We start from the raw sequence: 23,792 nt of genomic DNA on the forward strand, positions 1-23,792 counted from the left end.
CATATTACGGCGAGTGCTCGGGGAGTCTGCGGGTGTCAGACGGGTCGGCGGGCGCCGGTGAGTCGGCGTTGTTGTGACAAACCTGGACGCTGTGATTGATGATGGATTACAATGATGGAACCATTTTTTAGCTTTTTTTTTTTTTTTTTTTTTTTTAAATTAAAGGACTTGTCAAAAACCGTTGTGTTTTTTTTTTCAATTAAAGGAATTTTTCAAGACTGGTCTCTATTTTTTTACTGAATTTTACCCGCTAGTGAATGAGTAAGGGTACAAGTAAAAGAGGGGGTAGCATGAGGGTGCCCCCTTATTGAAAGGGGTACCCTAATGCTAATGAGCCCCCTGCCCCCACAACCACCAGGCCAGGGTTGTGGGGAAGAGGCCCTTGTCTCCATCAGCATGGGGACACCGTCCCAATGCCGAGGGCACGTGGCCTGGTAAGTCGCAGGGATGGGGGGGCACTCGATGGCCCCCCCTTTCCTGCCCTGTCAGGCCTGTGCTCAGATCAAGGCTCTGGTAGGTATTCAGGGAGGACTTTTTTCCCCTCATTTTTTGGGGGGTGGGGTTCACTTTAAAAGACCTATGGATTTTAACCATAACAAATGGTTCTTGGGTGTGTCATTTGTTTTACAACATGCATATTAAAATGGTATCAACATACACTGTAATTCCTATTTAATTCTGCATTAGAAGAAATCTTGAATTGAATTTACCAGATATCGAGGTCGGAGGAATAATCAGTAGCACCTAGAAGAACATCTGGTGGGCGGTACCACAAAGTGACCACTTCTGAGGAGTACGTCTGACTGGGGATTGACTTCGCTCGGGCAAGACCTGTAGAGAGATCGGAGCACATTGCAAGACATCACACAAAAGTCTGAAGACTCCAAAATTCACCAGTCTGCTGTAAGCTATTAGTAAACTGCATTCCCCAATGTCACCAAATTCATCAGTCTGCTGTAAGGTATTTATTTCCTACACACTCTAAAGCCACATGGAAGAAAAATATTTGAAATATAATATTCTTCTCAAATATATTGCCATATATTTGAAATACTACAATTTTGACCATATTCAATATATTTTAAAATATACTGTATGTCTTTAAAAATGCAAATCTACATTTTTGGAATGCATTTACAAATGTATGTAAAAATATATGTTAAAATGACTTTTTTATATGTTAAAAAAATCTGAAGAATATATTTTAAAAAATATATATTTAAATAAAAAAGAATCTGGTTTCACTAGAATGCATTTGTTTGCTGTAAGCTATTAACTAGCCACAAAATTGGATGCCATCAAAATGTATTACAAAAAAATCAAATGAACAAATATCAAAAAGAGAGTGCTATTTTAATTCCTATGTATTAAATGGAGTAAAAGAAACCATTATTGAGAGAAACCTGAAGGCTGCCATTGCTAACATCTCATTCTGAAAATGCTAGTTGCTTGGCTATAAGGCTGTCTCTTACCAAGTCTAGCTTTAATATTTGCAAATTTCACTCATTTCCCCATACAGTTACAGCTCTTGGGAACATTTAGTGTATTAATTCACATTCTGTGACAAAATTCTATTTATACAATGCCATGAAAACAGTGCCATACCAAAGGCTTTAAGGCAGGGGTCATTTTTTCAACAAAAGGCCAGTTCACTGCTTGTCACACTGGGAGTGGGACTGCGGTAAGTATGATTTAAAAAATGCCCCGGAACTGGAGTCTATTGGGAGTAAAAATGCCACTAAGTCATTGGTCAGTGGGAGTAAAAAATGTCCCTACGTTGGTGGTCAGTGAGAGCAATAAATACCCCATCGTCAGTGGTCAGTAGCAGTAAAAAATGACCATTGCACCAGGACCATCTGAGTGAGTATTGATGACCTCGGGAGGATGACTTGCTAAAATGTGCTGCTTTCACCTGTGACTGCTGCGGTTCGTCCACTATACAGTCATGGCCGAAATTGTTGGCACCCTTGATATTTCTCCAGGAAATCATGTATTTCTCACGAAACGTATTGCATTAACACATGTTTTGCTATACACATGTTTATTCCCTTTGTGTGTATTGGGACAAAACAAAAAAAGGGAGGAAAGAAAGCAAATTCGACATAATGTCACACAAACCTCCAAAAATGGGCTGGACAAAAGTATTGGCACCCTTTCACAACTGCGGATAAATAAGAATGTTACAAGCATGTGATGCTCCTGTAAACTCACCTGGGGCAAGTAACAGGTGTGGGCAATATAGAAATCACACCTGAAAGCAGATAAAAAGGAGAGACGTTCACTTAACCTTTGCATTGTGTGTCTGTCTGTGCCACACTAAGCATGGACAACAGAAAGAGGAGACGAGAACTGTCTGAGGACCTGAGAACCAAAATTGTGGCAAAATATCAACAATCTCAAGGTTACAAGTCCATCTCCAGAGAACTAGATTTGCCTTTGTCCACAGTGCGCAACATTATCAAGAAGTTTGCAACCCATGGCACTGTAGCTAATCTCCCTGGTCGTGGACGGATGAGGAAAATTGATGAAAGATTGCAACGCAGAATAGTCCGGATGGTGGATAAGCAGCCCCAAACATGTTCCAAAGACATTCAAGCTGTCCTGCAGGCTCAGGGAGCATCAGTGTCAGCGCGAACTATCCGTCGACATTTAAATGAAATGAAACGCTATGGCAGGAGACCCAGGAGGACCCCACTGCTGACACAGAGACATAAAAAAGCAAGACTACAGTTTGCCAAAATGTACTTGAGTAAGCCAAAAGCCTTCTGGGAAAACGTCTTGTGGACAGATGAGACCAAGATAGAGCTTTTCGGTAAAGCACATCATTCTACTGTTTACCGAAAACGGAATGAGGCCTACAAAGAACAAAACACAGTACCTACGGTAAAATATGGTGGAGGTTCAATGATGTTTTGGGGTTGTTTTGCTGCCTCTGGCACTGGGTGCCTTGACTGTGTGCAAGGCATCATGAAATCTGAGGATTACCAAAGGATTTTGGGTCGCACTGTAGGGCCCAGTGTCAGAAAGCTGGGTTTGCGTCCAAGATCCTGGGTCTTCCAGCAGGACAATGACCCCAAACATACGTCAAAAAGCACTCAGAAATGGATGGCAAAGAAGCGCTGGAGAGTTCTGAAGTGGCCAGCAATGAGCCCAGATCTAAATCCCATTGAACACCTGTGGAGAGATCTTAAAATTGCTGTTGGGAAAAGGTGTCCTTCCAATAAGAGAGACCTGGAGCTGTTTGCAAAGGAAGAGTGGTCCAAAATTCCGGGTGAGAGGTGTCAGAAGCTTATTGATGGTTATAGGAAGCGACTGATTTCAGTTATGTTTTCCAAAGGGTGTGCAACCAAATATTAAGTTAAGGGTGCCAATACTTTTGTCCAGCCCATTTTTGGGGTTTTGTGTGACATTATGTCATATTTGCTTTTCTGCCTCTGTTTTATATTTGTTCCAATACATACAAAGGGAATAAACATGTGTATAGCAAAACATGTGTTAATGCAATACCTTTTTTGTGTGAAATACTTGATTTTCAGGAAAAATATCAAGGGTGCCAACAATTTCGGCCATGACTGTATGTGATTGAAAAAATGCTGTCAAGTGATTCCAGATAGTATGTCTATGTGATGTGACTAAAATGCCATCTTAAAGTAACAGTAAATTACAGCAATCCTAATGTTTTGTGTGGACATTCCTTTCTTTGGATATAAACATAAATTGCCAGAACGGTTGTGAGTAGGCCTCCGGCAAGAAAATTGGCACAAGATGGTAAAGGGTTAAAATCTTAAGCAAGAGGGTTGTTGTTCTGGTAGCAAGAAGAAACGGGTAGGTACTTGTGCTCTTGGCACCATTACCAGTCATTCTGCAAGTCCCCTTACATGCCTGTCTCAGTGGGAGCATAAATGCCCCTGTGTGAGTGGTCAGTAAGAGGAATGGTGGCTTTGTGTCAGTAGGAGCAATTGTGCACCTCTGTAAATGGGAGATAGGGTGCCCCTACATCAGCAGTTAGTGGGAGGAATGGTGTCTATGTCAGTGGAAGGAATTGAGCCAATGTGTCAGTACCAAGAATGGTACCCCTTTTTAATGGTAGGAGCAGTGCCCATGTGTCAGTGGGAAATTGTGCCCCAGCATTCGTGTTCAGTGTCTTGTGCTGTTCCTGTCATAGATGTTACATCCAGGACTATACAGGTATCATTGAGAAGGAGATCTCTCCACTCAATGTTGCCTGTTACATTACTGGTTTTCTTCAATGCTCTGGGTTCCAGCACCTAGCACCCACCCCCATTAGATAAGCAGCTTCCAACTATCACTTGCAATGAGAAAGCCCTGTATACAAGGCCTGCTCATTGCAGAGCCAGTTTGAGGCAACCAATGAGCTGTAACCAGCACACAGGTTGTGGTTTGGAGGCTACTGCTTTAGGAAAACTATACTGGACTTTTAGCAAATTTCACACTTGTATAGTCTCTAAAAAGCAAACCATGTTAAATCGTTTTTATAGTACAGCCAAGTATCAGCTGTTAGGCGTTCAAGAGATGATCCTGCTGCCTTCTGACTGTCTGTTGTTTTTTTTTTTCTGATGTGAATACCATTTGGACCACGTATAAAAAGTGCAAAATATGAAAAACTCTGTCAATATATGAAAAACAATATTGATACTGATATTAATTCTTATTATTCAGTATGTGAGAATAAAGTGCAAAGTGCTAAAATTCTTGATTGTGAACTCCGTGTACAATAACAGGCGCTCCACTGTGCTCAGACTGGTGCCCCACATGGAATGATACTCACCGTCATCCTGTGACCACCTATCTCTAGGATGGTCATTTGCGCTTTTGGGACTATCCCAGTATGCAGTGTTGCTAATGGTAACCGGTTGTTCCTCCAAAACTGCTGTGTCAATACCAACTCTCTCCTCTCAATAGTTAAAGCTAAAGTCCCAGCTGTTTAGTCTTTTACAGATCAGTTAATCGGGATAAAATCAGTGTGAAAAATCACTATATTTCACAGTCACACTGTTTTCCTGTGGCTGTATTTATATTATAATTTATTTATAATTTATATTTCAGTCACACTGTTTTCCTGTGGCTGTATTCAATGATATAAACTTTCCTTTTCAATCTTCAGCTGCTGTAATTGTCAGTAAAATTCAATGCAATATGGCAGTCTGGAGGCTTTTTGCACACCGTGGCTGTTGTATTTAAAGGTTAAAACATCCATTCAGTCCAGACTTTAGTTTCCTATAACATGATTCAGAGGTGCGGTCACTCACTTAAATGTTGACTTTAAAACAGCAATCGCCTTTAAAATCCAATCCACCTAAGCAGAGATTTCTTTAAAAACATCCAGAGTTGTCAGTGCAAACCTATCAGACTGGTCAGAATGAAACTTTTCCCTGTGCTGATGTTAGGCTCCTCCCTGCCAGCCGGCATGACACACAACTGAAAAAATTTGTGCCGAATAGTAATTTTCAGATGGTCTAATGTGTCACAACTGAGAGTCAAGCAATGGGCACAAGTTTTATAAGTGGTGCTGCTGAAAGTGAGAGAAAGTTCCAAATCCTGAGTTGTGACTGGAACATGAATAGAAAGGAAATCTTCCAATGGGGACACTTGTTCCAGTTACAACTGTCTCAGGGCCCTTTCAGATGGGCGTTCAGTCTGAAATGGTCTGTCATTTTTTTTGACAGATCCAGACTGAATCACTATGTGCGTCTAAGGGTGGATGTAAATACTCATGTGTCCACAGAATGAAACAGAAAAGGTTGGTGTCTCTTTCAGACTTAAATTACGCTTGAATATATTTTTGTTTGTACTTTTGCACAAAAAGTACATAAAAATAACAGACGTGAAAAAAGGATATATACTGATGTAAATTGAACTGATGAATAAATTGAATAAATTCAGACTCTCATGCATTATTTTTATGACAGAACTGATGATGCTTTTGAAAAGACACTAAAGATTGTGTTTCCTTTGGAGAGATCTCCTCTCATTTCTTGTTGTGTATTGAGAAAGAATGTGAAGAAAAATCTCCCCAGTCGAAACAAGCAAGATAAAGCCGACAGGGGTTCTAGTCATGCTCTACTTTATCCAAAACAAAACGCTACTCTAGCACTAGTAGCAGGAATCCTCTAGTGTCTGTGCATCAGGTCCCTTCACCCTGGGTGCCCATACTGCCCAAGTGTTCTCATGTAGGTGTACTACCTAGATTCATGAGTTATAAGCTCAGTCCTTTTTTGTCGCTTAAGCCTCATGCCAGTGCGGCAACCCATCAATGTCTTAAGCCCAGTATTATGGTTCAATAGTGAGACTCAAAAGATGGGAAGGGATGAAACCAGCCCCCTGACACCAACACAAAATGTGAGTGCATTAAAGAGCACTTGAACATTTCAGGCTCCAAGATGCTTACAGAAAACAGTTTATTTTTCACCCTCCTAAGATGTGCGCTGACAATGATAGATTACGCAAGTATGTAATATTTCAGGTTCACTTTAAAAGTAACTACAAAAAGTAGAACTATAGCTAAAGGCGCACTGTAATACACCTATGATGCATTTATGGAGGTGCCATTCAAAACTTACAGTATGAGCAAGACATTAATGTAAAGTGCAACTAAGCTGGATACATAGTCTATGTGTAATAAGCAAATTTGGGTGCCAATATACAGTGGGGCAAAAAAGTATTTAGTCAGCCACCAATTGTGCAAGTTCTCCCACTTAAAAAGATGAGAGAGGCCTGTAATTGGCATCATAGGTAGACCTCAACTATGAGAGACAAAATGAGAAAATAATCCAGACAATCACATTGGCTGATTTGGAAAGAATTTATTTGCAAATTATGGTGGAAAATAAGTATTTGGTCACCTACAAACAAGCAAGATTTCTGGCTCTCACAGACCTGTACCTTCTTCTTTAAGAGCTGCACCAGGCTGGGAAGACTGAATCTGCAATAGGCAAGCAGCTTGGTGTGAACAAATCAACTGTGGGAGCAATAATTAGAAAATGGAAGACATACAAGACCACTGATAATCTCCCTCGATCTGGGGCTCCACGCAAGATCTCTCCCCGTGGGGTCAAAATGATCACAAGAACGGTGAACAAAAATCCCAAGACCACATGGGGGGACCTAGTGAATGACCTGTAGAGACCTGGGACCAACGTAACAAAGGCTACCATCAGTAACACACTACGCCACCAGGGACTCGGATCCTGCAGTGCCAGACGTGTCCCCCTGCTTCAGCCAGTACATGTCCAGGCCCGTCTGAAGTTTGCTAGAGAGCATTTGGATGATCCAGAAGAGGATTGGGAGAATGTCATATGGTCAGATGAAACCAAAATAGAACTGTTTGGTAGAAACACAACTCATCGTGTTTGGAGGAGAGAGAATGCTGAGTTGCATCCAAAGAACACCATACCTACTGTGAAGCATGGGGGTGGCAACATCATGCTTTGGGGCTGTTTCTCCGCAAAGGGACCAGGACGATTGATCCATGTACAGGACAGAATGAATGGGGCCATGTATCGTGAGATTTTGAGTGCAAACCACCTTCCATCAGCAAGGGCATTGAAGATGAAACGTGGCTGGGTCTTCCAACATGACAATGATCCCAAACATACTGCCCGGGCAACAGAGGAGTGGCTTCATAAGAAGCATTTCAAGGTCCTGGAGTGGCCTAGCCAGTCTCCAGATCTCAACCCCATAGAAAACCTTTGGAGGGAGTTGAAAGTCCGTGTTGCCCAGCGACAGCCCCAAAACATCACTGCTCTAGAGGAGATCTGCATGGAGGAATGGGCCAACATACCAGCAACAGTGTGTGCCAACCTTGTGAAGACCTACAGGAAACGTTTGACCTCTGTCATTGCCAACAAAGGATATATAACAAAGTATGGAGATGAACTTTTCATATTGACCAAATACTTATTTTCCACCATAATTTGCAAATAAATTCTTTCCAAATCAGTCAATGTGATTGTCTGGATTTTTTTTTCTCATTTTGTCTCTCATAGTTGAGGTCTACCTATGATGCCAATTACAGGCCTCTCTCATCTTTTTAAGTGGGAGAACTTGCACAATTGGTGGCTGACTAAATACTTTTTTGCCCCACTGTACATATTGTGAAAACATGCTTCAAATGGTAGTGCATTAAGGCCATTTGCTGAATTATTCTTTTCTTGGGCTTTTCTTGCCTATTTTTATTAAAAGAAAGTTCAGAGATCAAAAAGGTTCCCCTCACAGGGATTTGCAAAACAGCAGATCATTAGCACCCCGGCTTACACATACATTACTGCAGCTCTGGTCATATTTCTCAGGTCCTTGACTGTCTCCTATAGACCATCCTCTCACAAATGCTTTGGCCTTACACCTAGCAGCCCCTTGCTGCTGTGGCTCCAACCTGACTCCAGAGCAAAGACCTCCTCTGTCTGCTGGGGTGGAGCCCAGAACCCTAGTCTGGTCTCTGCTAAAAGCCCAGCACACACCTGTCTATTTAATGTGCTGGTGGTTCTCAACACACAGACCCAGGATTGGAGATTTCGTCACTCCCAGATCTCTACAAACTCTCCAGGCTCCAGATCCCACAATGGGTTTTACTCACCAATGGGGAAACTGAAAAGTCAGTTTCCTTAGAATGACACAAGTGCCCTGGAGCCCCTTAACCAACCTGGATGAGAATCCTGGGTCATAACCTCTTTTTACACTGTGGCAGGGCACACCACTGACACAATATATAGTAAAAGACTATATATGAATATAAATATTTTTACATTACAATAGTCCAATACTCAACTGTTACATAGTTTTCTGTCTTTTCTTGGGAAAATACTGATGTAAGTTGCTTTAGTGCAGGTCACATTTATATAGGCCTTTTGGTTATAGGATCTGAAAAAAGGTATCAGTTGACTGATCCTACTATTTTATCAGAGGTTATGTTACCAAGAGCCTAGGCCTTTAGACTTGTGGCCAGCTCTGAAGAGAACTTAAGGGAGGACCGAAGATTAGATTGGCTGATCCTACTATTTTATCAGAGGTTATGTCACAAAATCATTAGTCTTTCAGACATATGTAAGGATATGTCTGCCACATGAACTGCACTGCCACAAAAAAATGATAAGCTGCTGCAAGCACCTAAATGTGTTCCCACATCAATAAATGTATTTTTGGGGACTTTCAGACATGTGGCCTATACAAAGAGCATAAAGAAGCACTCTCTCTGACAAACTTAAGAATTTCAATTTGAGACTTTTTAACCAAGTAATTTAATTAAAAAAGGATGTTACATGGATTAACACCAGTTAGGCTTGCTTTTTTAGTATACTGGAAATATGGTGGTCGAAACCTAGAACATCAATCATATCTGGTAACAAGTCAAGATGTCAACTTGTAGCTGGATACCTGCACAAACACTTGTAACTGACCAGTACTGAAGTAAATGTCTGTGGTCCAGGTTGGGCTTTTTTTTGATTTACACACCTTACAGGCTGTGGTTCTCCAAGGATAAGCCAGCTGCTCATGTGATTAATGTGCACATATATCTGTATGCTTGCAAGTGGCCACCTTTCAGGATCTTGGCAGACAACTATTTTGAATTTGCTGTGCAACAAGTTGCTTCATTTACTCTCCCTTCAAGTTTTTTTCTGTTTTCAACACCCAACAGATTTTGCATTGGTTTTTAAAGCAGTAACATGCTTTTAATGCAGACCAGACATTGGCCATGTATTTTTTACACACATGCATCCCATTAACCTGCCAAGACTGAACATTTCATTAACCTGAAGAGTTTGTTTAATCTTATCCATGATGTTCTAATTACAAATGAAGTGTACTAGGCCTGTTGCTCCAACTACTCTGATGTAATTGTGTCAGCTGTGTTGGACTTACCAAAGTCAGCCAGTTTGAGCTCCCCTAGGTAGCTGATAAGGAGATTCTGTGGTTTTAGGTCCCGATGCAGGATATGCTGGTGATGGATATAGGCCAGACCTCTGAGCAACTGGAACATGAAGAGCTACACAAAGAGATAACAAGTCTCAGATCAAAAGAGGAGCTTTTGTGCTTTCACTGTGTTCTTGCAATTTCTGGTTAGAATCAACCCTATGTACAATCAGGAACATAGTTATGCCACCTTTTTTCATTTAGTATACAAAAAAATTCTATGATTGATGTAGAATGATGAACTGGTAAAACAAATAAATACTAACAGTAAATTTCCAGGGCAAATCACGCAACTGATGAACAAGTAACTAAATACAGCATGTTTGCAGAAAGATAAGGCTCACATACAATAGGTTTTTTTTGCCCTTGCTTGTCAACTGGGGTGACAATGCAACTGGCCTCAGGCATGGAGAGAATACTTAAATATGGTGTGGTTTTTAGAACTGCTTAAATTGGGTAGTGGCTTAACTCAATTGTCAAGGAATAGAACAAACCCCAACATGGTAATTTAAGTAGCAGCATTAGTTATAAAGAGCGCACACCGAAGGAGTGGGGGTACACGAGATAACTTGTTCTGTTGCCAGAATCTCTGTATTAGCTGTGCTGTATTAGCAAAGGCACTAACTGCTTGGCACAGAGAAGATCCTGTTGAAGGATACAAAGTGAAGGGTTCATTTATGGGTAAGGGTTCACAATAGGTTTATCGTAAGGATGGTTTGAGGATGGGTGTTGAGTGAGATTTAGGATTATGCAGGGGCTACTATTAGTGTGGTCTCAGAATCAGAAATTGTTCTTTACAGTCCCGGCATTGGGAGACTCATGCCAAGATTACTCAGTGCAGAAGGTTCTGCTGCTAGAAAAATAGGTAAGGGGGAAAATGCATAAAATAACTGTATAAAAAGGTAAATAATAACTTCATTCATTCTGTGAAATGTAAATTTTATAGATATCCTAATTGAGACAGCTTACTGGGAAATATTTTTGTAACTCACTTATATTAGTTTCTAATATTCCAGATTACAATGGTGTTTTTTCTTGTTTAGGGTATTGCAAGCTTATATGTAACAGGCTTGTCTCCTCTATTTTTCATATTCAACGTTAAACTCCTGAGACGTTGCTAAATATCCAGCTAAATTCTTGTTTTGTGTACTGTTTAACTTGCTAGATGATTTGTAATTCTGATCAGCCAGTCTTTTGATTCACAAACCTCTGCCACACCACATCACCAATGTGACATGGTTCTTACAGTATATTGAAAACCCAAAAGCAAAAATATATTATATTCCTGCTCATCAGTCCTTGAATATGATGGTTGAATTAGTTTACTTTTCTTCATATAGCACCTTCCTAGTCAGGTGCTATGATTAGGTAAATTTAGTGCTGGGCTCACTGTAATAAGTGCGGGTGTTTGTAATTGTTCAGGTCTGTTCTGTGTTTCACAGGCTGCTATATGGATGGTTCTGAAATATAGGTGTGGAACAAGGCAAATAGGCAGCATGAATACTTATACTGTCTTGGCCAATCCCTGTGGGAGAGTACACATTTGGTTGCTGGGAAGGTGTATACATAGTCTGAGACCTGAAGCAGAAGTGTCTTGTCCTTGAGGAGGAGATTACGGCCTAGTTGGGATATCTTGCCCCCTGGGCAAGCCTGCCATGTGTTTGCAGTTCAAGCCTGCCATGTGTTTGCTGCCATGCGGTCCCAGCTGAGTGGACAATTGTTGCTAAAAGTTGCTGAAGCTGACTGGAGGGCTTGTCGTTTGAGAATCTAATCTGATATCACATAGAGAATGTGTCTGGAAGATATCAGAAGGAGGCAACCAATCATCTAAGGACATTTGTGAGTACAGACTGGTGTGAAAGATCCTAGAGACTGTGTGCCATTGCCACCCCCCTGGTGCTAAAGAGTCAGCTGTGTTCAAAGGGGACATTGTGAATGATACATTTATCTTTATTTTCACCAGGTGATCCTGCCATTAAAACACTACCTTTCCTAAGGTGACAATGCTCAGTCTACTGTCTATGGAGGAACTACCTTGTTACCCTGTCCTGCTTATCTGATTTGAACTACAAACACCTCCTCATCTCCAATACATAGGAAGGAGTTGTTTTGTAGTTCACAGTAGTTAGCTGGGAAAGATGATAACATTGTTGGAGATATTAGTACAGTGCAGAGGAATTTAAAAGTCACTAGAATTCTGGCACAATCAACAGGTATTTTTCTGTACTTCGGGAAACTATAGAAAGCCTGAAAAAGGACTGGTTAGCTGTAATATATTACATTTTTGTTGTTGGGATTAGACATCCCTTAGGGTTCATTTACATCTGTTTATTTAATGTGGGATGCTCAATGCACAAAAAAGGTATTTTTACCTTTCTTAGCAATGCGGCACATCGCAACACAATGTAGTGCATTACTGTGCATCACAGTGCACTGCAACACAGGTAGGTACATTGAGATGCTGTTCAGAGTAAATAGAACCACAGCATCCCGTTTAATGGCAAGCCAAAAGCCACACATTTTCTTTGCACTAGTATGTAATAAAAATTAAAGCTGGTATTCCGAAAGACAGTGTCTATGGAAACAATTCACAAGATGCCTCACGAAAAAAGTTTGGTGGCATTCACAAAAAGGAAACTAAAATACCGCATGAGTTATTTTATGAAGTAATGCGGTATTTTAGTAGTGAAAACATGCAGTAATGCAATGGGAACCCACTGACAGCTGAATGTAAACAAAAAATAATTGCCGGCAATTAAAAATTAAGAAAAAAAAAGATGGTGTGGGTCCCCCCCCAATCCTTACCAGGCCCTTTAATAAGGGGGACCCCAGATCACAGCCTTCCCCATGTGAATGAGTATGGAGTACATGGAACCCTTACTCATTCACTCCCCAAAGTGTAGTGTAAAAGAAAAAACTATAGGAGTTAGTCCTTTATTAACAGCTTTCCCACCGCCCTATAGATATACTGCTACAAGGCAGCAGGGGTGCGCAAAATCATATATAGGTATATATATATATACACACCCACACACACACACACAATTTTGCATTTCCAGGTAGAGCCATTTGCGGCTGCAGCTGTCAGACACTGGGTCCCAGCCAGTGATTACCCGCCAGTACCCAGTGATTACCGAGCATCTCCGACGGGTAGGAGGACTGTTTTGTTTGACAGTTGTCTAATGCAGCCTTTCCATGCTGAAACCAGTAACATCCATGGGATTATGGTTACTAATGTAATAAACTAGCATCTTTCTCAGCTCTCCGCTCCTGCTTTTTCCTTCTCCATAAAGACAGAGTTTAAGTTCAGCCAAGTTAGAGTTTGCAGGTTACCTATCCTCTTACACAAGCATTGTTTGCTTGTCTTTAAATAATTTTGTTCCTACCTCACTCAAAACCTAGAGGATGCTCTATGTAGTTAGTTCTACCCTTCTTGATGCTTTAGCCTCCATTCCTCACACATACAGTATTCTGCTGGAGCTAGACACACTATAATTTTTGATGATCTGTTGTGATCTGAACAAGTTTTTGTATTAAAGGGTTCTACGATCTGCAAGATGTCATTTGGATCAAGTCATTGTCTGTTACTGATACTATAAATTAAGCTATCTCACCCCAACTGGATCAGTTAAGCAGCTCACACTTTCACTGCTTAGATTGTGGAAGCAGAACAGTTACCTGCTCTGGTGTCTCCTTAGCTTTCAGAGCTGTGACTTGTTTTAATGTCTTCCTAGCCTGAAGGCAGATGGATTGTACCTGCACATCTGACCACTTTCTAAAGTTTATGGCCAGCAAAATGCCCTTACCAGGAATGACAAAACTGATCAAAGTTAGTAAATAAGCAGTCTTCGCTAATGTTTATACAGCTGGTTGTGTAGGATCGGTGGGGATATTTTGAGAAATGGGTGATCCTGTTGGCACCACCCAGCTCAACAAACTTTGATTTAAAAATCATAAGAGCAGGATAGTAAATTCTCAGCTGAACAATGACTGCAGCCAATCAGATGCAGTTACTATTTGGGTATTCAGACAGCCATGGGAGCAGCAGCTGTCAGAATACAATAGCCGGCAGGGAAGATCACTCATCCATGCCAAATATCATGGATGGGGGGAATCAAGTGATCTCTCTTGTTCAGCCAGTGGGGCTAAACCAGAAAATTTAACATGTGTATATCTAGCATTAGCCAATATACAGTTAATAATAATATCAATTGTGAGCTATTTACTGTATATCAAAGCTGGTGTGTTTGCAGTTGCAAGATGCAAACTCATTCATAGAGCTAATGTGAACTTCACAGAGAACAGATCAGCATTGCAAAAATAATTAGCCTAATCAGGTTTTAGAAATGAATCCCAGGTGTCCATGTTGTCTGACCTTTAGATATACTGTATAAATAAAAACAGGATCTCACCCGGACATTGTATGGCAGAAGTCCTCCAGGATGTTGGGCCATGTACTGTGCAAGGTCTGTATGCTGCAGAAAAGTAAAATGTACATAAAACATCAGAAGAACAAGTCCTTGAATTAAAAAAAAATTATTATTAGGAATTATCATAAAGCGTGTATATATATAAATATATTCTTGTTGCTTGACCTCATGACCCACCTCCCAAAACTTATTTTCTGACTAGGTCCGATTTTCTTCACACCTTAAAATAGAATGTCTGAGGATACTCAAAATAAACTAGAATGAGGAACAAGTGCAGCAATGAACAAGTTATGCCATGTTGGCTTTATTCAAAGTCTTGCTGTATTCCTATTTAGCTGGGTGAATAGTAATCTCTTAATGATCTTTTTGTATTAAAATTCTATCCGATTGATTGTTCTGTGTTACTTCCCTTTGCATGATCATCTCTGTACTGCATTAGTGAGCAAGACTGTGGCAGTGCCTACATTAGGAAAATGAGATTCTGTTCTCATCAGTTTTATTTCTATTGTATTTAAAGTTTTAAAGTTTTATTATGCATTTAAAGTCTCAAGAAGTGACTGGACATACAGTATGTTGGAAGCTCTTTTTTTGAGGCCATTGGGCTGAATAATTCAAAATACATTTGGCAGCACAGTGGCTAAATGGTTAGCACCTCTACCTGGCAGTACTAGAGTCCTTTGTTCGAATCCCAACCACTGCACCACCTGCCTAGAGTTTGCATGTTCTCCCTGTGCCTGCGTGGGTTTCCTCCAGGTACTCTGGTTTCCTCCCATGCTCCAAAGACATGCTGGTAGGTTAATTGGCCCTAGTATGTGTATGTATGAATGTAAGTTAGAGACCTTAGATTGTACGCCCCTTGAGGGTTAGGGACTGATGTGAATGTAAAATATATATGTAAAAGTGCTGTGTAAATTGACGGCACTATATAAGTACCTGAAATAAAAAAATCAGTTATTTTAGAGAGGTGTTCAATACAGTGCCATGAGCTCCCCCTACAGGACATTCTTGGACATGAAAAGGATGCAGCATGGCCTTCTATAAAAGAAAAAAAGTGTCAAAAAATAGCTCCATCCGTACTGGCTTTTATAACTTATGTTATATACTCTTTCTGTTTATATGCGTTAAATGGCAATTGCTGCCAGGATTAAGACATATATTTAATTTTTCTGACTGATTTAAAGTAGCTGATATTTGTATTGGAAAAATTAACTTGAACATTTATACCCAATTTAAAGATTTTTTAATGCTCATAGCGTTTTTGTCATTTACTTATAGCTTTAGCTAAAACTCATATGGAAAAATAAAGAGGTGTAAAGGATAGATGGCTGAATGACCTAAAATCCTCTGAAAATTCACGAACTTTGATTCTTTAATCTGGTGTATGATGAAAACAAACATTCACCTAAATTACTGAATGTTTCAACTAAAAAGGATTTTTTTCATAGCAAATCAGGGAAAAATGCTCCCTGCTGACTTATCTAAAAAGGTTCCCGGATAAAAACATTAGAGGGAAAAGGTGTGGTAAACTACAAAATATTTTTTTAGCAACATCAGCATCCTAAATCAGGCACAGAGGCCAAAAATCGTTTAAAAGGAGAGACTTTCCACAAGTATCTTTTGACAGGTTGTTGGTCTGAGGGACGTCAGAAGTGACTGTACGGCGTCCAGGCGCTATGAGCACGTGGTTTGACAGTCGATTGTGGTGAGAAGAACATTTCTGCTGGCTGTACAGAACTTGGTATATCGGATATCTTAACTTATATGTATGGGTAATCACTTTTGTGAGTGGTTTTAGTGCTTGGTTTTAAAAAAAATATATTTTTATACAGGATTACGCTATGTGGGACACTTTTTTCTTCTGAGTGCTAGCCAGAAATGTAGATTATGCGGAGCTGATCGTGTGGTTTTAAAGGAGCAGAGCTGTATGAAAAGAGATTTTTGGAATGTCGTTTTGCCAATCACTAGGAGAGGCAAATATTTCTTGGGGACTGTGGCAACCTTTGGGATCAGTCTATAAATAAGAATACTATTGGTTCAAGTTCATGAAGACATCGTGGATTGATGTGTGCATGAACTTTATTGAATTGCACATGAACTTTACTGTGATAGACATTTTTTTATTTTGTCATTTTACGCACTTTTACACTTTGAGATATTAATTTGGGTTGCCCTACCAGAGAGTGCACTATTTGGTTTTATTCTCTCATAGGTTCACACTTATTTAGATTTATGGTGGAAGCAATCTTTAACAAATAACACTGTAGTAGGATTAATATTATTATTTTGTTTTATATTCTCTTAAGCACAGGGTATTCAGAGTTTTATAGTAACAAAATAGATATCCCTGCTGTATAATGTGACTTGCTTCTTCTGTGCCACCCTATCTGCTACAGGGCAGCACGGGTGCGCAAAATCACGTATATATATATTCGTGATTTTGCAGTTTTGGGTAGGAGATGTGCGCCATTCACAGCCTCGGCTGTCAATCACCGGGTCCTGGCTGGTGATCACCTTGTATCTCCGACGGGGGAGAGACCAGTGTATAAACACCACAGATCTCTCCCGTCAGCTCCTGCACACTTCTTTGTATGGCTCTTCATTGCAGAGCCATACAAAGCAGTGTGCTTACAGTAAAACAGCACACAGCCTCATAGTAAAACAGCACACAGTTAACCCTTTGATCACCCCACATGTCATTAGTACAGTGTCAGTGCATCCTAATAGCACTGATCACTGTATTGGTGTCACTGGGGATGTCAGTGACACTAAGTCAGTTCCCCCCACTGTCAGAATGCCTGTCGCAGTCCCGCTATAAGTCGCTGATTGCCACCAATACTAGAAAAAACAAAAAACAAATTCCAGTATATGTATTGCCATTTGCAAATGCTATAACTTTCACGTAAACCAATTAACCAGTTGCTGACCGCAGATAGCCGAATGACGGCTGCACTGCGGCAGGCCAGTTCTGGGAAGGCGTCATATGACGTCCTCCCAGAACGCGCTCTCCTGCGCGCCCCCGGCAATCTCTGTGATCGCTGTGTCCTATGGACACAGCTGATCACGTGATGTGGTAAAAGGCCAATCACAGCGGCCTTTTACCATGTGATCAGCCGTGTCCAATGACACACTGATCACAGGGAAATGCAAACAGGGAAACGCAAACAGGGAAACGCTGTCAAAGCGTGAGGAAAGTACTGCCGAGAACTGGCAGTTGTCAGAGCAGGTATCGGCACCGATCATCAGGGCACTGATGATCAGTGGCCTGATGATTGGTGCCCAGCAGTGCCACCCACCAGCTCCGCCCACCTGTGCCCACCAGTGCCACCCACCTGTGCCCACCAGTGCCACCACCTGTGCCACCCACCAGTGCCCACCAGTGCCACCCACCAGTGCCACCCACCTGTGCCTATCAGTGCCGCCAGTCAGTGCCACCAGTCAGTGCCCAGCAATTGTGCCAGTCAGTGCCCAACAGTGCCGCCTATCAGTGCTGTCTATCAGTACCCATCATCAGTGCCGCCTATCCATGCCACCTCATTAGTGCTGCCTATCAATGCTGCCTATCAGTGCCCTTCAGTGCTGCCTATCAGTGCCGCCTATCAGTACCCATCACTGCTGCCTCATCAACGCACATCAGTGAAGGAGAAAAATTACCTGTTTGCAAAATTTTATAATAGAAACAAATAAACTTTTTTTTTTTCAAATTTTTTGCAATTTTTTTGTTTATAGCGCAAAAAGTAAAACACCCAGCGACTATTAAATGCCACCAAAAGAAAGCTCTATTTATGAGAAAAAATTGATAAAAATTTCATATGGATACAATCTTGCATGACTACACAATTGTCATTCAAATTGCAACAGCGCTGAAAGCTGAAAATTGGTCTGGTAAGGAAGGGGGTATAAGTGCCCAGTAGGCAAGTGGTTAATTTAGATGTATGGGATTTTTTTTATAGCAAAGACGTAGCAGAATACATTTTGGCCTAAATTTTAAATAATTTGATTTTTAAATTTTTTTTATATGTTTAATAGCAAAAAATCAAAAATATTGTTTTTTTCTCAAAATTGTTTTTTTTTTGTTTATAGCGCAAAAAAAAAACGCAGAGGCGATCAAATGCCACCAAAAGAAAGTTCTATTTGTGGGGAAAAAAAGGAGGTAAATTTCATTTGGGTGCAGCATTGCATGACCGCGCAATTGTCAGTTAAAAAAACGCAGCGCCATATCACAAAAAATGGCCTGGTCAGGAAGGGGGGTAAATCCTCTGGAAGGCAAGTGGTTAATATTTGTATTTGTAAACATTAAATACAGTCTTTTTTATTTAATATTTCAGTGCAGCTACAATGAACCTTCCTTGCCATTCATGGACAAAGTATAAAAGAATTTAAAAAAGCAGCTATTAGCAGGTGAATTTACCAGAGAGATTTGTTCTTTGTTCACATTTTGTTCCAAGGTCTTGTATCTTAAATTACCTGTAGACATGAGATAAGAGTCACCCAATCTGCCTGTTTTCTTTCTTCCAGTTTGGGTGACTGATATTTTAACATCTACGATCCCTAAAAATACGGCCACCAAGAAAAAACATTAGGACAGGTAAGAAAACTTTGATTACTATTGTTCTCTCCTACCCCATGGAAACAGCAGCACTAGAGATGTTGTATGCACATAAAAAAGAATCCCAAGCATTAATGTTTGTACCGGAAGCTAGTCATGAAAATGACAACTGATTGGATCATTCCTGTACACCTGTATATGGCTAGTGTAGCACTGCCCCTGAAGCAGCTGCTTGGTTTGATGGGTCTTCTGTTCTGCTATGACTCCTTAACCTGCTTGGTCCACTGCCACACCTGGTTGTAGATTGCCCACACCTGCATAACTTAAGCCTTAATATCCTTCCGCTCTATGATAATACACAGAAAATAGATTACAAGCAACTTGAGAATGAAGATGATTACTTACAGCCATTAACTTACGCCACAATAAGGCTAAGCCCCGTTACACTAGTCCACACAGTATCAGTAAGAATGGCATCAACCATGAAGTATGAATGGCATAATTGGAACCTCACTGTAATTCTTATTTATTTTTATTTATTTCAGGTATTTATATAGCACATTCAATTTATACAACAGTTTACACGTATATATTGTACATTTATATCAGTCCCTGCCCTCAAGGAGTTTACAATCTAAGGTACCTAACTCACATTCATACACATACTAGGGCCAATTTACAGAGGACAGGAGCCAATTACCTACCAGCATGGCTTTGGAGTGTGGGAGGAAACCTACCAGCACATCTTTGGAGTGTGGGAAGAAGCTGGAGTGTCCAAAAGAAGGCTCAGTCCTCATGGTCAAGTCCTCACAATTAGGTGCTCACTGGTTTTAGACACACATGGCAACAGGTCTAACAGCTCTGGTATCAGGACACAGCAACTCTTTATGGCTCAGTCTCTCAGCTCTGTTGTAGACACACATGGCTCCAAAATCTGTACAACTCTGGCCCAGCATGCAGTAACCCGCTGCTCATATAGTCCTCAGTGGCTCTGGCTCAGCTCTAACAAGTTCTCTCTTTTAGTGGGAGAGCAGACTCAGACAGCACATGGCTGCACTCTGTCTCTCCCTTTGCGGCACTGCCCCCAGCTCTGGTAGTTTGCCTGGGAAAAAAGCCCAGTCTCTCCTCCATTGTGCAAAGCCTTATATCTGTTCCACAGCCTATGCATCTTCATTCCTTGCATTGCACTATGCCCCTTTAACGACCACAGTTCTCATTATCAACAGTGTCTGTATAGCATATCCTCTCCCCACCTCTGGTTCAGGTTCCAGCAGCCAGGAGGAAGGGGGAGCAGGAGTGAGGGGAATCACAAATAGCTGCTCCTATGCTCACATGGAAGGGAAGTTCAGGGTGAGAGGCAGTTGCTGCATGCACAATGACGATGGGAAGAGGAAAGTGAAGGGAGATAGTCACATGTAGCCAGAAGCACACCCAGCTACACTAATTTTAGTTACAAATCTTTTATAAAAATTATATTAATATACAATCACTCACCACATATTCAAAGACAAAAGTTAATGTTTCCCTGGTTTGAATGATGTCATGCAAAAGTACGATGTTTGCGTGCTTCAGGCCTTTCAAGAGAGATGCTGAAAAAACAAAAATGGAACAGCTATACATATCTTTAAAGAGCATTTTACTAATGACATTGATTATAATGATTCCTATTTTGCTGTTAATACTGGGACTGACCACACTCCTAGGATACCTGTCATATGCAGTCTTCAAGAGTGCTGAATCTATGACTAGAGGAAGTGGACCTCTCATTCATACACCCATCCTCTATTCATAGCACATTTTTCATTCACAGAAGCTATAGTACAGCCTCTATGAATGGAGGAAGGGGGTGGAAAGGGTGGGCATAGATGGCATTCATGATACAGGTGTATGGGCTCTATCAACGCACTGAAATATTTTAGCATGGGGTAGGGGTTGGTATCGGAGAATGAAAGATGTCAACTAAAGCAGGAGCTAGAAGCACACGGGACACATCAAATCCATTGTAAGTAAAATCCTTTGTGCTGTTTTATTTACTTTATTTTGACAAAACATAGGTTTTAAACTGGTATTCACTTTGAATACTCAAAAATGTGAGAGGGAAATTAAACCTGTATTCACTTTGAATACCCAATTATGTGTGAGCAAAACTAAAATAACAGGGTTTTCGCTAGCATGTGACTGGTTTACTGAAGTGAACACAGCTCTATCTTATTTACTAAGCTCAGTGAGCATACAATTTACTTAGCTAGAGGTCTCTAATTCCTTAGTAAATTAACCCTGCTTTATTTGATGGACATAAATACAATATACAGTATACCCTGGTCCTGAAAATGACTGCTATTGAATACATAAATTACCTTCTCGAATGGCAGTAAAGGGTACTCCTTCCTCAGCTTTCATGCTGATGACTTTCAAAGCAACCAGTTGCCCATTAATCCTAAGAAAAATGTAAATACACCATTACTTTTAGGCAGTCATAAAGACATATTCCACTGATGACAATGGTATTATAATTGTCATCCTCATAACTGATTTTTACAGACATCAGTCTTCAAGCTGTGTTATACAGTGCATGGTATACAGAATATATATAAATGTCCATATCTCTGTATCTTTAAAATGCTGTATAAAGCAAACCAGGCCATTTTCTCACTTTACATAGCCCATCTGTATTACATCCTTCTCCGGAAGCCAGGAGGCAGCAACGCATAACATATAGCTCTCCCAGGGAACAATATGTAATAGCACACCTTGCTTTTGAAGAATACTTGAAGAGGAACTTTCCACCTCATCAGTCATACATGCCCTTACTGCATTACACATTAACATACATTTTCATCATTCAAGAACATTGCAGGTGGAAATGCACATGGAGGCGGCACAGTTCTACCTACATATAAAATCAACCATATGTCACAACAGAGACAGAATTGATGCTCTGCTCATGGCCTAAATGAAACATGTCAGAAGTAAGTCAGCTGCCATTACTGATCTCTCCTTCTCAAATTACTTTTCTCTTGTCTATCAACCTGGCCCTGCTGCTTCAGTACTTTCTTAGTTGCCAACATTTGAAAATAATCAGAAGGGATCGAGTAGAAAAATGCGAAACATGAGTGGGTGTTGCCAAAAAGTGGTTGTCAATTATATGTCATATGGCTTGCATTGTCATACCTTTCCCTATATGCTTTGCTATAAAGATCCCCTACAAACAAATGTTCAGGTTGCAAACTTTCAAAGATGCGAACAGGTGTTTGCATGTCCAATCATGTAAAGCGGGGTACACACACTCCGTTTTAAACTGACAGATCGATGTACCAACACAAGAGATGTTGGTACTACAATCTCCCTTACTGTGCCTTTGTGTTCTCACAGGGGGACTCCCCACCCCACCAGAACACACTGATCAGCACTCCCAGTCATTTTCTGCAAGTACTTTGTTGTACTTACAAATAAAGTGGAGTTGTGTACGTGCCCTCAGGAATGGAACTTGTTGGTGGCAGTGACAACAGTGGTGGCAGTGGCTACAATTTGCCACCAACTCTCACCATGCTGGCCAAGGGCACCTCCCTTCTTCAGATAGGGTACACACACACCTGCAAGGGAAAAATTTCACCATCTTGGCTACTCACTTTGTCCAGACCTGAGGCCACCTTGATATTAAAGGAATGTCCACACCTGTAGCCTTTTAACACATTTTGTTCTAGAATCAACATCTCTTGAATCAGTACAATGTCTGTTTCACAGCTTCACAGACAGAACACGTTCAATGACATAACACAGATTGTCTGGCCAACTCTTCCTTGTAGGTCCTCCTCTAGTGAGTTCCCACTCTCGAGTCTAACCTATCCTGAAGGGTACACTCCTGCACATGCTACAGACCTACATGGCATAAATCAGAGGTTCCATCACTCTTTTGCCTAGGACTCCACCCACAACAATTTCTAAAGGAGTACATACTTCACCCAAAGACGGGGCCTTACTAAAAGTACAAAATCCTGCTTAGACCCCTCTTTATTGATGTCAGGGACAGCCATAATAATCTACCCTTCATTGGTGTCAGTGGCAGTAATAATAATCCAACTTTCATTAATGTCTGTGGCAGCAATAATAGCCCCCCCACGCCTTCATACTATTCATTGGTTACACAAGCTCCCACACTGCTGACCCTGTCTCCCCAATGATGTTGGACCAGAACCATGCTATCCTTGTCAGGTAGGAGATCCTGACACTGGAATAACAGCACTGGTGTAATTACAGTGCAGATGGACGTTTTACCAGTTTTTTGGAAATAAATAATTCTGTTTTATACATTTGTATTTTCTTTTCATTACCGGTGAGTCACCCTTGATCAACCTCTATTTTTTTTTTTTAAATGTTTTCTGGAATAAACAGCTTCAGCTCTCCTGCTTTTTATTCCATGTCTGGCATAGATACGTCATAGAAAATGGAGCAGATTGCTTCTAATTAACAAAGGGGCTTGTGCCCATTTTGTTAATAAGGAGCAAAATCAGCTTTGTTTTTTTTTTCAGTATAGCAGAGGCTTTATGCCCATTTTGTCCTGAATTCTCTACTTTTTAACAATAACCCAGAAGAAGCATGCACATAAGGACTTTTGACATTTTTCTGATTTATCTGTTTTGCTTGCTTGTTCTGGCTCACAGACTCACTGATTTGAAGACAGCAGGTGGCCATAACAGCCAGGTAACTAGCATTTTTACAATGAGGTCAACAATGGCAGCTCTATATTTTTCTCATGACAGGTTTACTTTAAAATAAAACTATTGAATGTACACTCAGTGCTCCTTTTGAGTAATTATTTTTTACTTTTGCTTGAAAGTAATTGGTAATGCAATGACCACACTTCACATACAGCCATGTAGGCTATCCAA

The 23,792-nt window shown here is 40.7% G+C and overlaps 1 protein-coding gene across 3 annotated transcripts in view; it reads right to left on the reverse strand.

Annotated features, from left to right (window-relative positions):
* The window catches only part of CDK15 (cyclin dependent kinase 15), a 225,456-nt gene that overhangs the window by 142,965 nt on the left and 58,699 nt on the right, over positions 1–23,792 (reverse strand). For all 3 annotated transcript variants that reach the window (XM_089670519.1, XM_089670521.1, XM_089670524.1), the window contains 5 exons: positions 21,261–21,340; positions 20,398–20,492; positions 14,340–14,402; positions 9,877–10,000; positions 711–831 (listed from right to left, as the gene is read on the reverse strand). In XM_089670519.1, coding sequence (XP_089526645.1) covers positions 711–831; positions 9,877–10,000; positions 14,340–14,402; positions 20,398–20,492; positions 21,261–21,340 — 483 coding nt within the window. The remainder of the gene's footprint in view (positions 1–710; positions 832–9,876; positions 10,001–14,339; positions 14,403–20,397; positions 20,493–21,260; positions 21,341–23,792) is intronic.

This window comes from Staurois parvus, unplaced genomic scaffold (genome assembly GCF_062004578.1).
Source record: "Staurois parvus isolate SC_StPar_1 unplaced genomic scaffold, SC_StPar_1.0 ptg000011l, whole genome shotgun sequence".
Taxonomy (NCBI): Eukaryota; Metazoa; Chordata; class Amphibia; order Anura; family Ranidae; genus Staurois; species Staurois parvus.